Here is a 19079-nt window from a genome sequence, read left to right as displayed (position 1 = left end):
CCTCACATTATCGATACTGACGTTAATAAGAAATTACAAGAAATGTTGCTATTGTCCTTAACAGAAACGAATATGCTATCCTTATGACGACAATCGGCATTGCTAATGATTTTTCGTTAACGTTAACGAATTTCTCTGCAGAAATGACAATGCTGCCAACTTGACAGGTATCTCAAACATAAGTTCTCACATTTACCCTTAGATCAAAATTCGTTAGTACAGGTAATTATGGATGATTAACAGCGATAAAATACATGGAAGGGCTGCCTAGTTGTCAGATATCATCCTGAGTAGTGACAATACTAACATGCACAAAACGGCACAAGAAATATAACTAGAAAACTGAAAAAATGTTTTTAAATATTTATTCAACTGTGATTTAATATTCGATGTGGTGACGCCGTTGTTTGGTTCTCTGAACTTGGTGTTACACAAGAGAAGTTTTACATACTTAACAGTTCGCGAAATGTTTTATAATTTTAGAGCTGAAAAAATTTGCACACGTTTTAAATGACTGGAGACTTTTTATTTACCAAGCATGCTTGACATAAAAGTTGGTTACACTGAATAGATAGAGCTGTCCTCAGAAGAATGTTGCATCACTGCTGAAGAGGTAGAAGCAGAGCAGAACGAAAGTCCTATCAGCCATGGTGCCCCACACCTCCGTGAGAATCGTGGTGGCCGGTGCCGCCTTGGTGCTGCCCTGGGCCACCTCCTTGGTGCTGCCCTGGGCCACCGTGGTGCTGGGATCCACCACCGTGGTGCTGGGATCCGCCACCATGGTGCTGCGAGTGCTGGGGGCCTCCGTGGTGATCAGGTACAGCGCTGGCCCAAAGTGGCGAGACGCACATGGCGGCGACCAGAAGCACGGTCAAAATCACCTGCTCAACACAAATATTCCTGCTACAAAACGGTAGAGCGAGGAAAGAAGAAGAAATGAACACTAGGGTCTGACGTCCCGTCGATGACAAGGTCGTTAGCAGCAACGCAATCTCGAATTGGGATAGGATAGGTTTAGAAAGCGGCTGTACTCCTTTAAAGAAATACTCCCAGTTTTCTACATCTACAAACTATCACGTTGAAGGATTTTGATTCTTTGGAAATGGATTAATGCGGAAACGCGTCAGAATTAATATAATTGTGCTCAAGGGAAAAGGTTTGTTATGAGGAGTGTTCAAAAGAAAAGGTAAGAAACAACAATGTGGGTATAATTGAAATCTTTATTCAAAAATAGTCACCACAAGCCTGATGATAGCAATACCACACATTCACGAGCCAGAAGGAAGTCAGTATTCTACTGTGTCATTCATTCAGACGTCAGAGCTAAAGTGCTTCCTTTGAGATGTTTTTTTGGAGGATCCAACACATGGAAGTAGCAGGACGATGTGTCTGGGGTGTAGGGCAGATGCTCAAGCTGTCCCCATTTGAACTTGGCCGTTACGCTTTGTGTGACCTTAGAGACTCGTGGACGGGGGTTATCGTGGGGCAGTACCATTCCCTCCGTGAGCAGCCCAGGCCGTTTGATCTTCCTACACATGCTTAGGCTGCGGAGTGTCTCATAGTATACCTCACAGTTTATGGTTTTTCCGCGCTCGAGTAACTCGAAGAGTAATTTCATCTATGCAAGCCACCTTCAGGTGTATTATGGAGATACTGTGTGGCATTGTTACATTCCCCTTTTTTATTGAATTGGTGTGCGGGAAGAAAATTTCTGGTAAGCCTCTGTGTGAACTCGAATCTCCATTATCTTGCCTTCATAGTCTAGTCGTGAAATACACTTATCAGGAATCAGTATAAGATTTTCCGGTTGTCACCAGTTGATCCAGACCTTCTTCTGTGGTTTCCAGGAGTGCAAGTTCTGCAAGGTTCGCAGGAGAGCTTCTGCAAAGCTTGGAAGATAGGAGGCGAGGTACTGGCAGAAGCAAAGCTGTCAAGACGGGGCGTGAGTCTTGCTTGGGTAGCTAAGTTGGTAGAGCACTTACCAGCGAAAGGCAAAGGTCGACAGTTCGAGTTTCGGTCCGGCACACAGTTTTAATCTGCCATGAAGTTTCTTCTGAGGTTCTTTGAGAGTTTTCCAGTAATTTAACAATACGCCGGCCACGTTACGAGCTCTGCGCTGGTTAAGTCGTGTGATGGGGTGCAGCCTCCACGTGTTGTGACCTGCTCGTTGTTCTGTCAGGTTTGTTTCCCTTGGGGAAGCTGGCTTCACCGAGCCTCTAGAGCTCTGCCTGCACTGTGTTGCGGGATACCCGTTGTCCGACTCCTGCGTGAAGACCACCACGTCTTGGATGACCCTGCCAGTAGCTACGCTGCCGCCAGCACAGCTCCCGATTTCGTCGAAACATGCAAACCCCCCCCCCCCCCCCCCCCCGCCCGGCACTGAAGGTGCCTTCAATAAGGCGGTGTCCAGCTTCTGTTTGTAGATGATACTGTCATTTTTCAAAAAAATGAAGGTGACCTCCAAATATCGGTATACTGACGGAATGAAATATGCTAGATACGTAACTTCTGTCTGAAAAGACATATGGAATTTTAAGAAATGATTCGATACAGTTGACGCAAGAGAACTTTGGATGCTCCTGGCAGAAAGTAATAACAGGTCACACAGCGTAAAAGTTATTCTGATAATATACACCGACTATATTACTGCAGTCAGAAACGGTAGGAGTTGGACAAGCACTGTTGAACAAACAGTAAAATCATCAGTGAATGGAGATAAAATTCTCATGACAGAATCAAGGCAGATTCGCCTAAACACGCTAGATTCCGGATGACCAGCTAATTCTTGCAGAAGAGGATGACCTGGACACAACAGTAAAATGTACTACAGGGGGTCTCTCTCAACAAAACTGAATACTTCATCGAGAAAGACGGGAAGAGAACCAATATTGCAATAGAAACACAATCCTCAAGCAACTATCAACAGCCGGCCGGGGTGGCCGAGTGGTTCTAGGCGCTACAGTCTGGAACCGCGCGACCACTACGGTCGCAGGTTCGGACCCTGCCTCGGACATGGAGTTGTGTGTTGTCCTTAGGTTAGTTAGGTTTAAGTAGTTTTAAATTCTAGGGGACTGATGACCTCAGAAATTAAGTCCCATAGTGCTCAGAGCCATTTGAACTATCAACCGCAGGTAACTAAGGCACAACCCCTCCAAAATTCATCTCCATCTACTCTGCTATTCACAATAAAGTGCCTGGCAGAGGGCAAGAACACGATATACAATGCAAAATCACAAACTTCACAGGACTAACAAATAGCATCATCAGAATGTCTTTTTCTCAGCGGCCCACCACACTCGAACTAAATAATACCCTGGTGAAACCTACCATTTTGAATGGCAGCAAAGTTTGCTCGCTCCGCAGAGATTTTGAACGGAGACTAATGATAGCTGAGACGCCATTCAGAAGAAGAACTACTGGCTACACATTACGGGACAGGAGGAAACCTGATGACAGCCTTAAGGATTTCAAACCTGTTCTGACCAAGCTGCAGAACTACAGAATATCTAGGAAATTAATCTGCCAGGAAGTTTCATATCAGCGCACACTCCGCTGCAGAGTGAAATTCTCATTCTGGATGGACCATGTACTTCGGATGAACGCCGGCCTGATCCCCCGAAAATTTCTAATATACCAGCTAGCTACCTAGAGGTAGAAGGGATGCTGGAAGACCAGACCACCAAGACTAATATTGGGTAGGAAGAAGAGAGAAAAAGATTATACACAATTTCGGAACTTGTGCTATTGAAAAAACACACCGGGCAAAAACAGGGATACATCACATACACACCGTGCGAAACCGTCTTGAAAATGGTCTCAGTTCCGCAAGGAAGAGAGCCTGCAAGTTGCAGCCGGTACGTCATGTCCAGCAGAAGACACTGACTGACGGTTAGGTCTCATACTACCACCAAATTTCTGCGATGCTCACAGCTACTTTTAACCCGCTTTTTCATATAGTGTCAGGCATTTTCTATGGGACTAAGGCCGCGTGATTTAGTGGGCCAGTTGAACTATGGTACGCTGCCTGTCAAAGCGCCTTTTCTCATCTTCGGAAAAGGGAGTGTACACAGTATGTTCATCATGAGGAAGCAGAAGAAAATGTAATACTCGGTCACCGGAAATGATAAAGTTAACATCTTGGTTCACGTTTACCGTGACCTGAATGAGTGCACGAAAGTTATGGTTTTGAATAATACCAGCAAACATTGCAGAACCACATGCCATGCATTGCGAGTGAACGATTCATTGAGAAGTCGACGTACTCGACGACTTGCATCATACGAAATGAATCAAAACCACGGCCTTTTACACGGTAACCGAGTCCAGAGAAGTTCCTTTAGGGTTAGAATAGATTTTCATTGACAAGGCAGGACGCTTGTCTCTGGTCCCTGGAGGTTAGGACTCATTTACGATCACTGTGCTCAAGCCTTGTTGCACGGCTGGAACTGGTACACAATATATAGCGTGTTCTTTCTAGGTGATGATTAACTGTCCTGTGTGCTTATAATCTGCGAAAACCTACAATAATATCTCCCAAATCTTGCTTCTGAGATAGTGCTTGAGAATGATGTACGATTTTGAATTCTAATTCTGAAACACAAACGCTTTGCTCTGAAAATTCAGTAATATTTTACCCAGTGTGCACAGTGTTTTGGCTGGTTAAATCAGCAGATTAGGATACCAACTAAATTAGATGAAAAGCAAACTGCAAAAGGGATAAACATAAAAGCAGTCGGGCAGCAACGGAAAGCTGTAGTAGGTTCGCGAACCAAGCACCACGTATGCCTCCCATAAACACATGTATAACTTTTGGCTGCATACTATACTTGCTACAAGGCACCAACTGATGGCAAATAACTACTTAACAGCCAAATTAGATTTTTTGTGGTACAGGGTCCCCATTATAAATATGTGGAACTAAAAGGAAAGCCGTAGTGCTTTGTATCACACCTACTAATTAGGTTTGGAACAGGTCAATACATAGTATAAGAAGAGACAAGTAGCAGAAGCTAAATTTGCTGTACGACTTTGGAATAACGACAATGCACAGGTGTTTGAGAAAGCGCGCAAATGCCCAAGAGACCACTCACCAGATACTTGTTCATGATGCTGGTGTTGATAACAGACTGCACTTTGCTGTTGACTTCTGTCCGCTTATATATGTTCTGCGGCTCCTGGTGCGCACAACGAAGCTGTTGCTTTCTCAGAAAGCCACTTTGAATGATTAGTTTAAACTGACTTTGGGGAAAGGACCATGATGTGAGTGAGTTTTTCCGAAGCACGTTCGGTGCGTGACGTCAATCTTTTTCGATGGAGTGCGGGAGCTGAACAAACAATGCAACAAGGCCACTGAGGCTTCAGAGCGAACCGGGGAACCACTGAACGCCAATAAGTGCATTTTAGCAAATACGTCACTGTGAAAACAGCGCAAATTGTTTGTCTTACTGCTTAGGTATTGCATAAGATACACTCAGCAGTTGACATCAAAGTATCCTCTTCGGTAAACGTCTTCAGAAATGACAAAAAGAAAGCACATTCATTCCACATACACTCAGTAATGACTGCACAAAAGTATTTAATGTGTAATAGTCACAGGCTTGAACTAAAATCGAATATAACCTTTATTAAAGTAGGAGGAAGGATGCAGTGTGAGGGAACGGCAGGTTCTCTATCACACTGTAATCTTTCCTCTCATTTATTTGTTGAAATGGTTTTTTTTTTTTTTGTTTTTGCTTGCGATGTATCACAACGTAGAACGAGGACTAATTTTATAGACTCGTCAGTCTTGGGTTCAAAATTTAACGTGTACGTTGTCTGTGTGCCTAATCGTTACGACGAAAGACGGCTACTAACCATTCCTTACTGGAAGCCGTAGCTTTAGCCAGGTTTTCTGGAGAACAAGGATCCACTAACATAGACGAGAACAACGAAATCTGAGGGCAGACAATGTGGAAGTCGGCACGAAGACTCCTAGAACGACGAATAACCGTTCTGGAGGAAGTAGAATGGAGGAAAGTTGTTGAATTTGAGAGTCACGCAGCGTTATAATGACGAAGACGGATCACTCAATGCCTTAAATGAGATAGGCTTACTCACCAGTGCCTATGGTGTTTCACAATTCATGTTACATACTTCTAGAGGTTGTAGAGGGGACTTAGTAGATCAAGCCGTACACAGAAACCCATACCCAGAAACGTCACCCAACGACACTAAAAAATGGCTCTGAGCACTATGGGACTTAACTTCTGAGGTCATCAGTCCCCTAGAACTTAGAACTACTTAAACCTAATTAACCTAAGGACATCACACACATCCATGCCCGCGGCAGGATTCGAACCTGCGACTGTAGCGGTCGCGCGGTTCTAGACTGTAGACCCAACGACACTACAGAGTGCCAAAACTACAGGCGCCGGCTCCTGTAAATATATGTCGCAAAGTATAAGCGAAAACCGTTAATTTAAAAGACCTACCTGTTACCAACGGTTCGTCTAAAATTGTGAGCCATATGTTTGTGACTATTATAGTGCCATCTATCACAAAGCGAAAAAAGTGGTCCAACTAAAACATTCATATTTCTTTACGTACTACACGAATATGGAATAAAAAGTGGGGCTTCCTATTTTTTAAAAACGCAGTTGATTTCTGTTTGGCCAATGGCAGCGCCATCTATCGGGCCCTCCATAGCGCCATCTGATTTCCCCCTTCAAGCTAGACTGGTTTTGTTCTTTGTCGTTTTTCCATTTGGCCCGATCAATGGGCCATCCTGTATATATGGGGTTCGCTGGCCCGAGGCGGAGGCACCAAGCTTGGGGATTGGATGTAGCATCGCATCAAGAGGTGGTCACGAGGTCCGAGTGGCCAAAGCCACGAGCTGCGGGAGGATGACGGTTCAATCCCGCGTCCGGCCATCCTGATTTAGGTTTTGCGTGATTCCCCTAAATGGTTCAAATGGCTCTGAGCAGTATGGGACTTAACATCTGTGGTCATCAGTCCCCTAGAACTTAGAACTACTTAAACCTAACTAACCTAAGGACATCACACACATCCATGCCCGAGGCAGGATTCGAACCTGCGACCGCAGCAGTCGCGCGGTTCCGGACTGCGCGCCTAGAACCGCTAGACCACCGCGGCCGGCGATTCCCCTAAATCACTCCAGGCAAATGCCGGGATGGTTCCTCTGAAAGGGCACGGCCGACTACCTTCCCCATCCTTCCCTAATCCGATGAGACCGATGACCACGCTGTCTGGTCTCCTTCCCCAAACAACCAACCAACCAACTACGAGCTGCGCAAGGAGGGCCTGCGCAGAGCGAAGATACAGAAATTCCCCGGGGTCAGTGTCGACTACAAGCAGCATGCCGACATCCTGTTGGTTGGTTACCAACATTCGTGTCGGACGAGACCGTTCGTCGCTTGGCTGCCCTCTTCTAGCTGGCTTTCATCGGCACCACTCAGTTACCGCTGCGACGCACTGTGAAACCATGGAAATGCTTGCTGATAAAGAGGAGTAGCATTGTATAATCCTCATGGTGATTTTTGTCATTGTCTACCTGCCTTCCTTATTATTTTCTGGTTTGTACCAGACCCTCAGAGTTTTACTCGGTCAGCTCTTTGGTCGTAAATATAGGCCATAGTATTGTACTAGGACACTGGTTGTCGTTAAAACTTTGTCGCGCTATTATATTGACTTTCCTTTCTGGTTTGTACCCGATCACTAATGTTCTAATGAAAGAGCTCCTGGTCGTAAATACAGCCGAAACAGTTGTACTAAAGCACAGGTTGCCGTTAAACAAAGAGGTTGTGGTTAGATTTAGATGGTAACCGATTATATTCTTTGATTGTATTTACACATCTCAGTCATTAGTTATAATCTAAACAATCTTTTGTTCTAAGCGGTTCATTGCTGCGTTTGAAAGACCGGGTCATTATTGATGTATTTTAACTGTATCTTGTGGTTCCGCCGAGTGAGTCCTCTTGTAATAAGTGTTCACAAGTAATCTTTTAAGACGTTCCTTCAGAGCGGTCTTAATAACTGACAATCAGTTTAAATTTGAAAATATTAGCAGCCAACTGTCTCCAGGGCTTTAGTCAAAATAAGATTGTCAGAAGGCACGGGTTGGGATCCAGTCACACCTTGGTTGCCGATTGAAATGAAGTAGTTGGTTGCTTTGGCGTAAGCCTTATCATTGTCATATTGTTTATTAATCTGTTTAACCTTTAAGCATAGGTGCGCATATGGACCCCGAATCTTTCGACATAAGGCTCTCAAATAAAAAAAAAAATGTTCAAATGGCTCTGAGCACTATGGGACTTAGCATCTGAGGTCATCAGTCCCCTAGAACTTAGAACTACTTAAACCTAACTAACCTAAGGACATCAGACACATCCATGCCCGAGGAAGGATACGAACCTGCGACCGTAGCGGTCGCGCGGTTCCAGACTGAAGCGCCTAGAACCACTCGGCCACACCGGCCGGCTCAAATTAAAAGTCACGTCAACTCTTCTGAGTAAATGAATCACTTTTGTCATCAATGGTGCTTATATAGTTTTCATGCATTGCAGAAGGGCATTTAATAAGAGAGGCTGTGTCCAGCGCAGTAGTAAACACCGCTGTTTGACCCGATAACGGGAGGGCTGCAGGTCCGGCTGTCTTGTAATCATTGTCATATTGTTTGCTGTTCTGATTCCCTTTTTAAGGCAAAAAAAAATCCAAATTTGTTCATTTTGTGAAAAAAAAGTTATGGTTATATATTGTTAAATAAACAGGTTGTGTGAAAAGAAAGTTGTATTGGTGGGTACTGCATTCCACGTTTTCCATAATTCCGGTAAGTACGACGTATCACCCATATATTTAGAAGTCGTGGTATGACTAACTTTCAGTCCACTGTTGTGCCTACAGAGAACCACAGCTTCGAAACGCGATGTTTAAGCTGCAGTTTTGTTTTCCTGTGTATCTCAGTCAAGAATTCAAGTAAATTAATACTGTTTTGACACTGAATGGAGAAAAGAGGTTCCCTCTATTGGGCTGTGAAATAACTAAGATGACATCTTTTACCATCTGTGTGTAATCTCGCCCACGCTGTTAACATTCTCTGTGTAGAGCCATCCGTTTTAGGCTTCCTTTTTCGTCCTTCACTTGAATGCCAACATGATACAAAAATTGCTTCTTTGTTGCCTCACGAACTTCGCTTTCATATTTTCCTTCGAGAGCTTCATCTCGCGTTACCTGCTACATGCACGAGAAGTGGAATTGTCCTTCCCTCCACCCCCACTCAAGAGCTTGTGGCTCAGTACAAAGATCTATTGTGCCCAGATTGGGCTTACTTCGCTTCCAAAGCACACAACACCGGCTTCGACCATTCAGATATTGCTGAGGATTTGTAAATAGTTTGATGGAAACCCCTCATTTTTACCAATGGCTCTATGGATGAGCATGGCCTTCGCTGTCACCGTGGAGGATTTTAGATATCGTCGCTAGGCAATGAAAACCACGTAACTCAAATTGGTCAAATTTTACAGGAGAAACAAAAAACTAATTATAGAAATCACATGAGGACCTGATTAGTCAAATGTAGTGGTTTCTGCTACACAATATGGATCCGGTCATTGGTACATAAGACTTTATTATGCACTTCAAATTGTCTGCCGGTTTTTGGAGTTACGAGGTTTTCACAGTTATTTTTTTTTTTTTTTTTTTTTTTTTTTTTGGTGGTGATGGAGATAAGAGGCATGTAACGAGTGCACGGTTAAGAATTGAAATGAATTTGTTTTAAAAAAACTTACTTAAATTTTGCATTATTTGTGTATTATGAAACGTCTGTAACGATACATTGTTACTGATATAAAGTGAAATGAATAATTTCACTTTGATCAAAATATTGGAATCTGGATGTTAATAAATTACAGTGTTTAAAAAACATAGAAACAATGTTGTTGGCTTTAATTAACCTTTTCTTACTGTAAACATTTGTGCAGTTTATTAACATTTATTATTGGTACTATTGCTGCTACACTGACAGTCATAGGTGGCTGTAAACAAGTTTAATTTCGGCTGCATTTTTTTATGCACGGACATGTTCTCTCATTACAAATGTGAGGCAGTGTGTCATAAAATGAATGCACATCCTTAGGAAGGAGCAGCTTTAGTTGTTGCAAATGCGTAAACTTTTCTGCGCTGATTTTTAGTGGTGAACTGTAGAGAGGGGGCACTGTAAGTGAGCTGGGTATGTTTGACATCCTTCTTGGAAGTGGTTCCCATGTATCGCTGAATTTCAATTTACATTCCATTTTTCCGGAGGGATCATACTTGAGACACCGGATATCAGTCACTGTTGGATCCCCAATTTTGGATCCTGGCCGAATAGATGAATACAACAAGAGTTTATCATAGGACTTGAAAAACGTGTGGTCCAAATAATTGACAGCATAAGGTCTAGGACTTTGTATTGCGGTAGCACAAACTTCTACATAGCCAGCAGGAGTATAAATGTGTCTGTTTTTTAACTTCCTTTCTATGGTGGAGTGCATAGAATCATACTCCATTTGAGTGTGACCTTTCTCCAGAAATTTTTGCACTATTGTAATGCGTTTCTGATTGGCGAGATAAGCCAGTGCATTACTCATGACTGAGTTTCGAGTCTGGTACGTGCATCCGTCGCTATAGAAAATAGCTTCTGAATCATTTTGGACGTACGTTTCTATAAAATGCACGAGTATACTGGCAAATTCCGAAGCTGTTAGTCCACCTTCAAAGGTAACAATAACCATCGTTACTTTTTAAATCATAGATGGTAAAGTTGTGGACCTTCAGTTTGCTTTTATAATACAGTGCAGATGCTTTTAGTCTGGGAGAAAGGAGAAGTGCTTGAAGGTCCATTGTAAACACTCTAGCTGATCCTAATGTATCACTATTTTTCGCTTCCCTTGCCTCAGTTTTTCTGGCCATATGCAAAGAGTATTCATTGTCTGAGAGATTGCCTGTCTGGTGAGAACAACAAAGATCGCACTGGTCCTTTTTAGGCGAAAATAAGTTAAGATTATTTTCATCGAATACCTCGCAGAACTGTTTGTAAGCAGCTGGGATCTGTCCTCTTTTCTTGCAAAATTGTATATATTCCCTATGTAGTTCTGATTTACTCTGTCAGTTAGGTTCCAAGTAGAGTTTTGTGGAAGAACGACGGCAGTAATGCGATTCCAGTTTCGGCAACTCTGCAAAAAAATCTGATGCTGATTGTCGTCCACCTGAAACTTACGTTGGTCTCTCCTGCATTTGAGGCCCTTCTGCAAGCGTTCTTCCTGATGCACTAGATGCCCATGTTCTGAAACTCCATTCGCCTAAGCACAAAGTATTCAGAAACATAGTCTTGCAGACAGTTTTTCTCTGTCCTTCTATTACAAAATTGTAATGTAGTGTGTTAGAACGGTGAGATTTATTAGATTCTGAATTATTTCTGCATCTTTTAACTGGAACGTAGTAGACATGGCTTCTAACAAAAAATTTTCTTTCACCCCAGGACATATCCTACCAGAAATGATTAAATATTAGCTGTCTCTGCTCTTCTGTAATATCCTTGCAATTCCTGTTCCGATTTAAGGAAGAATATTTACAAGTACATCGTGGTTTCATTTCCCTCCTACTCCTGTTCATTGTTGGTCTCTTTTTGCCAAACTCATCTTTTTGCATTCCTAAATAATCCTGTCCCCTCATACGTTTTTCTTTCTGCAAACTTTGAAGTGATTGATTGCTTTTCCTTCTACAGCGCTGCTTAGTACTCTTTACTGCCACATCAACTTCGTCATCGTCGTCTTCCTTGCTCTTGTTACTGCTATGGTCATTTTTGTTTTTATCTGGATCGTACGCATCACTACTGCCACTGGAGATATCATCCTCGCTGCTGTGTTCGAAAAGACTTTCAAACTCAGAAGTGGAGTTCGCCTCTGTATTGGCTTCTTTTTCCGCATTATCTGTAGTGTAAACCATAACGTCATCAATAACATTGAAATAATTTAATCACCTCAACTTCCAAACAAGGATCTTACTTCCAGTTACAACAATATAAACTACGGTTTACGTTCATTTTGTAGGTCTACCCTTTCTTTTGGTGCAGGACAAGGAGGAACCTGACTAGAATCTTCTTCCGGCGATTTTATACGATATGATCCGTTGTCGGCTTGTTTCACTAGGTGAAGAGTGAATTTACTCTTTTTACCCATAGCTGAAAACAAAGTAGTTACTGTAGAATGTATAGGATTCTGTTCAGTTCTAAAATTAGAACCTCCTATGCACCGAGCGCAGTCTGCTTTACGCGCGATGAAAAACTCGTAAGTCAACATTGTATTTAACGAGGTCTTTATTAATTCTGTATATTAAAATACAATACATAAATACCTAGAAACACTAACACGTACCTGTAGCAATATAACAGTGTTGGGTCTGTCAGTCAAAAAAGTTACTATCACGTCAAAAAACGTTTAAATCTCGGTGTATGTGTTCGCCCTGCACACTAACAATGGCGATTATCGGAGATAAGAGGTTTACAGCACAAGCTACATATAGCTGGAGATGTGAGGTTTTCATTATTGCCGCTAGATGGCAACACCGTTCAACTCGAAGATGGAAGGTTTCAACAGCCTATGTGGCATAATTTTCTACATTTGGTAATGCAGTTTCGTGGATTTCATTGTCAGATGGAGTTACGAGGTTTTCATTGCCTAGCGACGATTTCACCTTTTAGGCCTGTGCTCAATTTTACTATAGAGCTTTTTGCCCTTTAGCAGGCCAACATGCACATCTGGCGAAACGGAATCTCTGAATCTGTCGTATGCTCTGATTCCCTGAGTGCTCTCCGTATTATGTGTGCAATGTACACGTATCATCTTTAGTACAACGGATCCAATAATGCCTTCGGTCACCACTGAAGTATCGTTCGTATGGCTTTTTGGACGATGTTGCTGATGCTGCTGCCGGGGCTACAATTCTGCTACCCAGGCATGTCCTCTTGTACGATCTGAGCGTTGGAATACGTAGAAAGATTGTAATCACTCTGATATGAACGTCGGTCATTTCATCACGGGAACAACCTCAGGGATATGAAACACCTTCCTATGGCCTGAGAGACTTCCTTCTGCCTAGTTCGTCGCGAAGAGAAAACTGGATGCTGGGCACTGTCTTTTCAGCGTCGTCGTCTGTAAAGTGGGGGACTCACACTACTCTCCTTTCACTGTAACGAACCACTGACAGTGGGCCATTTTCTAACTCAAGTCAGGTTTTTAGCCATTGCGCTTTAATGTGTGTTCGTGAACTAAGCTATCCGAGTTTGTAGCAGATATAACGCAGACAGTATGATGCACTCTGCTCTTTACTCGCCGTAGTAGCACGGCGAAGGAGATTTAATTTACCACTGTGGACATCGCTTGTCTCAGAAGTCTTACCCAACTGCCTCCTAAAAGGGAAAGAGGAGAGTCGTTGTAAATGTTCATTTTCCTCACTATTCTGCTTGTTGCTTTTTAAGAAGCGCTTCAACTTCACTGTCATTATTCAGTATAGTTTTGCCAACTCAGTAACGCCGTTTAGGCTCCTTTGTGTCAACTACAAGAATTGTGGAGATCAGTCCCTAGGAAGCCGTCGTGATATGGATGATTATGACCTCACCTGTTTTGGTGCCCTAAATCCCCAAAGCCATTCCCCTACACCCCAACCCCCCTCCCACCGCAAAAAAAAAAAAAAAAAAAAAAAAAAAACGTGGTCTCTTGTCTGAACAGCAGTTACCCTTCATGGGTAACTCAAATAACAGTAAAGTAAAATTACTAGGCCCGTGACGGATTAAGATTCATTTCCGGTTGCGCAACGGCAGGTAGTTGCGGTTAGATAATGCTGTTGCTGGGCTATAAATAGCCTTGCGGAGCTGATACCACTGGGGCTGTTGCTTGGAGTTGTACACTTGCAACGGCGCTGAACGGCTCACAATGGGGCGTCGCTGTCGTTGACTTCGTCGCTCGCTCGCGACTTTGTACAAGGCTATAGACAAAGCTGAGTTGAAGACTGCTATTATCACAGCTGAGAATAAAGTTCTTGTGCTGTTATTGATGGCCAAGCGTGTTTTTACGTTGTAGATATGATTTTGCTGTAAGTCAGGCTGGTGCTACTCTGCCTGGTAACCGTAATGGTTGGTTAACTGTTGTGTTTGCTAGATGTGGAGCCATGATATTGTGTCACCTACTGTGCCGTTAAGTTAAAATTGCGCTGCACATTTTAATTTCCACCTGCCGACGTGGTTATGACAGCGCGATTATGGTGCTGAAATTTCACCAGTTTGTGTGTGTGTGTGTGTGTTGTGTTGGCAAGTGGTGGATCCAACGCCACGACGAGGTGACCTGACGGGGTGACCTGTGGCAGCGAGATAGGGAGGAAGAGTATGTGGAGTACCGGGATAAGGGGGTGACATCGATTTGGGCCAGCCCAGGAGACACTGTGAGCAGCAGCTGAAAGTTGTGGAGTGGCATCAGGAAGGACGTGGTGCGCTAACCTCATTGTGTGCAAGTTGACAAGTCGTGGGGCGGCGCCACGGTATTGCTGGCACCCCAGCTGCACTTGCCTTCGCATAAGCTTGGTTGTCTAAGGGGACAGCTGGAGGTGCTGCAGTGGAGACAGAGTGGGGAGTTAGTTGACGGCTGCCAGGCAAGGTAACCTTGGTAAGGAGAGCGCCATGAAACCACAAGCAGAGTGTTCAGCAGCGATCAGCTTAGGGCTTGACTGCTTTGATACCAACGTCTTAGAGCTGGGGTAGCAGACGATGTTGAAGCCCAAGGTGACAGCTAGCAGTCAGTGAGCAGGAGTAGGGAAGAATTTGGTTGTGGCAAGGCAAGAGTTTTTTCGACTAGATAACAGGGTGGCAGTGTGTACAGGACAGGTGAGGAGGGCTTGATGCTGCTTTGAATAAGTGTCCAAGGAGACCAACCAGGTGAGGTCGGCTGTCTGCTATTGACCTCACAGGACAGATGTTACAAATTTAGAGTGCATGTGTGAGTAAGTATTTTAAATGTTTGCGTCACGTGAAAATGAGAAACAGTGCGGTATACATCCAGTGGGATGTGGGGAACAGCCTAAACACCACATCCAGGCTGGCCGTCTCACCGATCCCTCGTCGTTAATCCCCCGGGTATTCTATCCATGGCCGGCAACATGCATGGCTACTCCGGCAGCTAAGGATGAGGCCATGAAGTATTTCAGTGTGGCAAAACTACTGGCAAGCGTTTCGCACGGCGTAGTTGTGGTGGCACAGAGCGTAATATTTTGACTCTGAAATTGTAAATACTCCGAGGCCATTATTCGATAACACTGTAATGGCAATAAGTTCTCATTTGCTCTCTGCATTTTCTGTTACTATGTCTTTGTTTGCATTGTCTTGTTAACAGTATAGTAGTTGTAGTTCTGTTTTTTTTTTTTTTTTTTTTTTTTTTTTTTTTTTTTTTTTTTTTTTTTTTTTTTTAGAGACAAGGTGTTGGTGGCAGTAGTTTGAAGGTAGTTATAATGAGCGAGTTGCTCGTCCTGATTTATTTTAATGCGTCCTTGTAAAGTTACTAATGGGCAGAAGCTAGTTAGTTCTTCATTTGGTGTCAGCTTGTTAAGTCAATCGCGGACAGACACATGTTATCACTTTATTGTGGACCTCTTGTATAGTCATTCAAGGCTAAAGTGAGCCTGTTTTGTATATATATTTAGTGACCTGGCGCGGCTTCACACGGGTAGCATTTCTATTAGCAGACGACTTGTCTGGTGTAGCGTACCTTGTTGAGACACTGCGTACAGTTACGAATAAAATTCAGAGAACAACGCTAAGTAACTCACTATCACTATCAAATAACTTACAGTGTGTAAGCAGCGCGCAATAGAAGGTTATCTGGAGGCATGATGTTATGCGTTCCGTATTGAATTGGCGTTTGGAATGACATCTTATGGCAGTGACAACAGCACATTATGATGTAAGCAATATGTTTACAACCAATGTGAATTTTTTTTTGCGTGTCATGGGCAAATGTGCGTGTGAGTGCTTCAATACGTATCGGAGGCTGGCTGAAGTGATGCAAATAAAAAGAAAGAAAGAAATGCATGATGTACATATTTAGCAACATGAGTCATCATCAGCGAAGCTAAAAGAGTGTATTGTGTGTAAACGAAGCAAAGTTGCTGAAGTAGTATTTCATAAAACGCTTTACTTGTACTTGGGTTAGCATGTTTCTCTTTTTCGCTACGCAGTTGCTTCTCAGATGATTTCAAGGAATTTATTGGTTAAAAGTATTTGATTCTTTCGAATTAAAAGCCTCACATGACAGTCTGATGAGGTGGTAATCTTTTCAATTTTGGTCGTATTTATTGCGATACTTCAAACTTGAGTAACTCACTGCCCGTTCTTCAAAGAATTTTCATTGAATTACGATTGCGAATTGTGATTGCTAATCTGAAGGAAGCAGAAATTGGTTGTCGTTTTTCGCCAAATGCTACCGTCAACCATCTGTCGAAGTATTTCTAAATCATTTGTATTAATACGCAAGAAATTTCTAGACCCCATTCTAGAAAATCGTGTCCACATCTTTATGAGCTTTAAAAGACCTAAATCTCTTTCTCGGCAGTGGAGATTCGTTTACCAATCTTCTGTACAATTTGAAAGTGTCTCAACACTCAACAAATAATATCTGAATACCTTAAGACGCGTGCATACAGAGCGTGCAGCGCCGAACGCAATCCATGTAATGTCGGTACATGGAAGGAAGAGTTGTGGCACAAAGTGCTATGGGTCCAAGTCTGCAGCTCTCTAGTATTTTAAATTGGAGATCCATGTGCTCACATGTGCTTCCTTCTTGTACACACTATACGCAATCCGTCTGGTTTTCCGTTGGATAAGCGTAGGGGCCGTCGCCTTCTTTTAAGCTGTTAATTTTGTTTACTAAATGAAGTACTGGCAGCCCTTTACTTTTATGAGACATTTATTAATCGATTTCCTAGTACGTGGCTTCATTTAGTTGATCACTGTAAGAAATACACTCCTGGAAATGGAAAAAAGAACACATTGACACCGGTGTGTCAGACCCACCATACTTGCTCCGGACACTGCGAGAGGGCTGTACAAGCAATGATCACACGCACGGCACGGCGGACACACCAGGAACCGCGGTGTTGGCCGTCGAATGGCGCTAGCTGCGCAGCATTTGTGCACCGCCGCCGTCAGTGTCAGCCAGCTTGCCGTGGCATACGGAGCTCCATCGCAGTCTTTAACACTGGTAGCATGCCGCGACAGCGTGGACGTGAACCGTATGTGCAGTTGACGGACTTTGAGCGAGGGCGTATAGTGGGCATGCGGGAGGCCGGGTGGACGTACCGCCGAATTGCTCAACACGTGGGGCGTGAGGTCTCCACAGTACATCGATGTTGTCGCCAGTGGTCGGCGGAAGGTGCACGTGCCCGTCGACCTGGGACCGGACCGCAGCGACGCACGGATGCACGCCAAGACCGTTGGATCCTACGCAGTGCCGTAGGGGACCGCACCGCCACTTCCCAGCAAATTAGGGACACTGTTGCTCCTGGGGTATCGGCGAGGACCATTCGCAACCGTCTCCATGAAGCTGGGCTACGGTCCCGCACACCGTTAGGCCGTCTTCCGCTCACGCCCCAACATCGTGCAGCCCGCCTCCAGTGGTGTCGCGACAGGTGTGAATGGAGGGACGAATGGAGACGTGTCGCCTTCAGCGATGAGAGTCGCTTCTGCCTTGGTGCCAATGATGGTCGTATGCGTGTTTGGCGCCGTGCAGGTGAGCGCCACAATCAGGACTGCATACGACCGAGGCACACAGGGCCAACACCCGGCATCATGGTGTGGGGAGCGATCTCCTACACTGGCCGTACACCACTGGTGATCGTCGAGGGGACACTGAATAGTGCACGGTACATCCAAACCGTCATCGAACCCATCCTTCTACCATTCCTAGGCCGGCAAGGGAACTTGCTGTTCCAACAGGACAATGCACGTCCGCATGTATCCCGTGCCACCCAACGTGCTCTAGAAGGTGTAAGTCAACTACCCTGGCCAGCAAGATCTCCGGATCTGTCCCCCATTGAGCATGTTTGGGACTGGATGAAGCGTCGTCTCACGCGGTCTGCACGTCCAGCACGAACGCTGGTCCAACTGAGGCGCCAGGTGGAAATGGCATGGCAAGCCGTTCCACAGGACTACATCCAGCATCTCTACGATCGTCTCCATGGGAGAATAGCAGCCTGCATTGCTGCGAAAGGTGGATATACAATGTACTAGTGCCGACATTGTGCATGCTCTGTTGCCTGTGTCTATGTGCCTGTGGTTCTGTCAGTGTGATCATGTGATGTATCTGACGCCAGGAATGTGTCAATAAAGTTTCCCCTTCCTGGGACAATGAATTCACGGTGTTCTTATTTCAATTTCCAGGAGTGTATTTTCACAGTAGAACAGAACAACAATCAGCCTGCACTAACTTTTTACCAAGACGACCTTTAAAAGTCCTGTAGTACAGTAAAACGTTCTTGTAAAGGTTGATCGGTATCATATTTTTTACAGCACAGTAACATATATGATTGAGAGGGTACTTTTTTCAGTCGTCACTCTTCTGACTGGTCTGATGAGGCGCGGCACGAATTCCTCTCCTGTGCTAACCTCTTCATCTCAGACTACCACTTGCTACCTAAGTCCTCAATTATTTGCTGGATGTTTTCCAGTATCCGTCCTGTCTTCCTCTACAGTGTTTGTCCTCTGCAGCTCCCTCTAGAATCATGGAAGTTATTCCCTGATGTCTTGGTAGATGTTGTAGAGGACGAGGCGACAGCATTTAAACAGGCAGAGACTCTCAAGGAATGCGCTGAAAGAGTTGGACGCCAAATATCTTTCCTAAGAAACAAGTACGTCTGCTCAAAACATCCTACTCAAAAACTGATCGCAAAGTTCGGTCAAATCGAACAAGTTCCAGGTGTTTAGAAAAAATCGTTGCACTTACAGAGGGAGAAAAAATAGACAATTCGGATGCAAAAACTTGGGGGAGCTTACAATAAAATCTACA

At 44.1% G+C, this 19079-nt stretch overlaps 1 protein-coding gene across 1 annotated transcript; it reads right to left on the bottom strand.

Annotated features, from left to right (window-relative positions):
* Positions 1 to 351: 351 nt before the first annotated feature.
* LOC126482130 (uncharacterized) lies at positions 352 to 12212 on the bottom strand. The gene is made up of 4 exons (XM_050106107.1): positions 12071 to 12212; positions 11779 to 11963; positions 5091 to 5198; positions 352 to 881 (listed from the first exon to the last, which is right to left on the bottom strand). The coding sequence occupies exons 1-4, from the start codon at positions 12210 to 12212 to the stop codon at positions 642 to 644; spliced, it is 675 nt and encodes a 224-aa protein (XP_049962064.1). The 3' UTR covers positions 352 to 641.
* Between the last annotated feature and the right edge of the window lie 6867 nt (positions 12213 to 19079).

This window comes from Schistocerca serialis, chromosome 5 (assembly GCF_023864345.2).
Source record: "Schistocerca serialis cubense isolate TAMUIC-IGC-003099 chromosome 5, iqSchSeri2.2, whole genome shotgun sequence".
Classification (NCBI taxonomy): Eukaryota; Metazoa; Arthropoda; class Insecta; order Orthoptera; family Acrididae; genus Schistocerca; species Schistocerca serialis.
Note: the sequence above shows the minus strand (reverse complement) of the source record. Positions and strands in the feature narration are given on the sequence as shown.

What these genes read in the sequence shown, in the direction of transcription:
- LOC126482130 (XM_050106107.1), bottom strand. Translation starts at nt 12,212, where the DNA reads ATGGGTAAAAAGAGTAAATTCACTCTTCACCTAGTGAAACAAGCCGAC. An exon ending in GGTAGACCTACAAAATGAAC is followed by an intron (nt 11,964 to 12,070) that starts GTAAACCGTAGT and finishes TTTACACTACAG; the next exon opens with ATAATGCGGAAAAAGAAGCC. An exon ending in ATGACGAAGTTGATGTGGCA is followed by an intron (nt 5,199 to 11,778) that starts GTAAAGAGTACT and finishes TTTCTGAGAAAG; the next exon opens with CAACAGCTTCGTTGTGCGCA.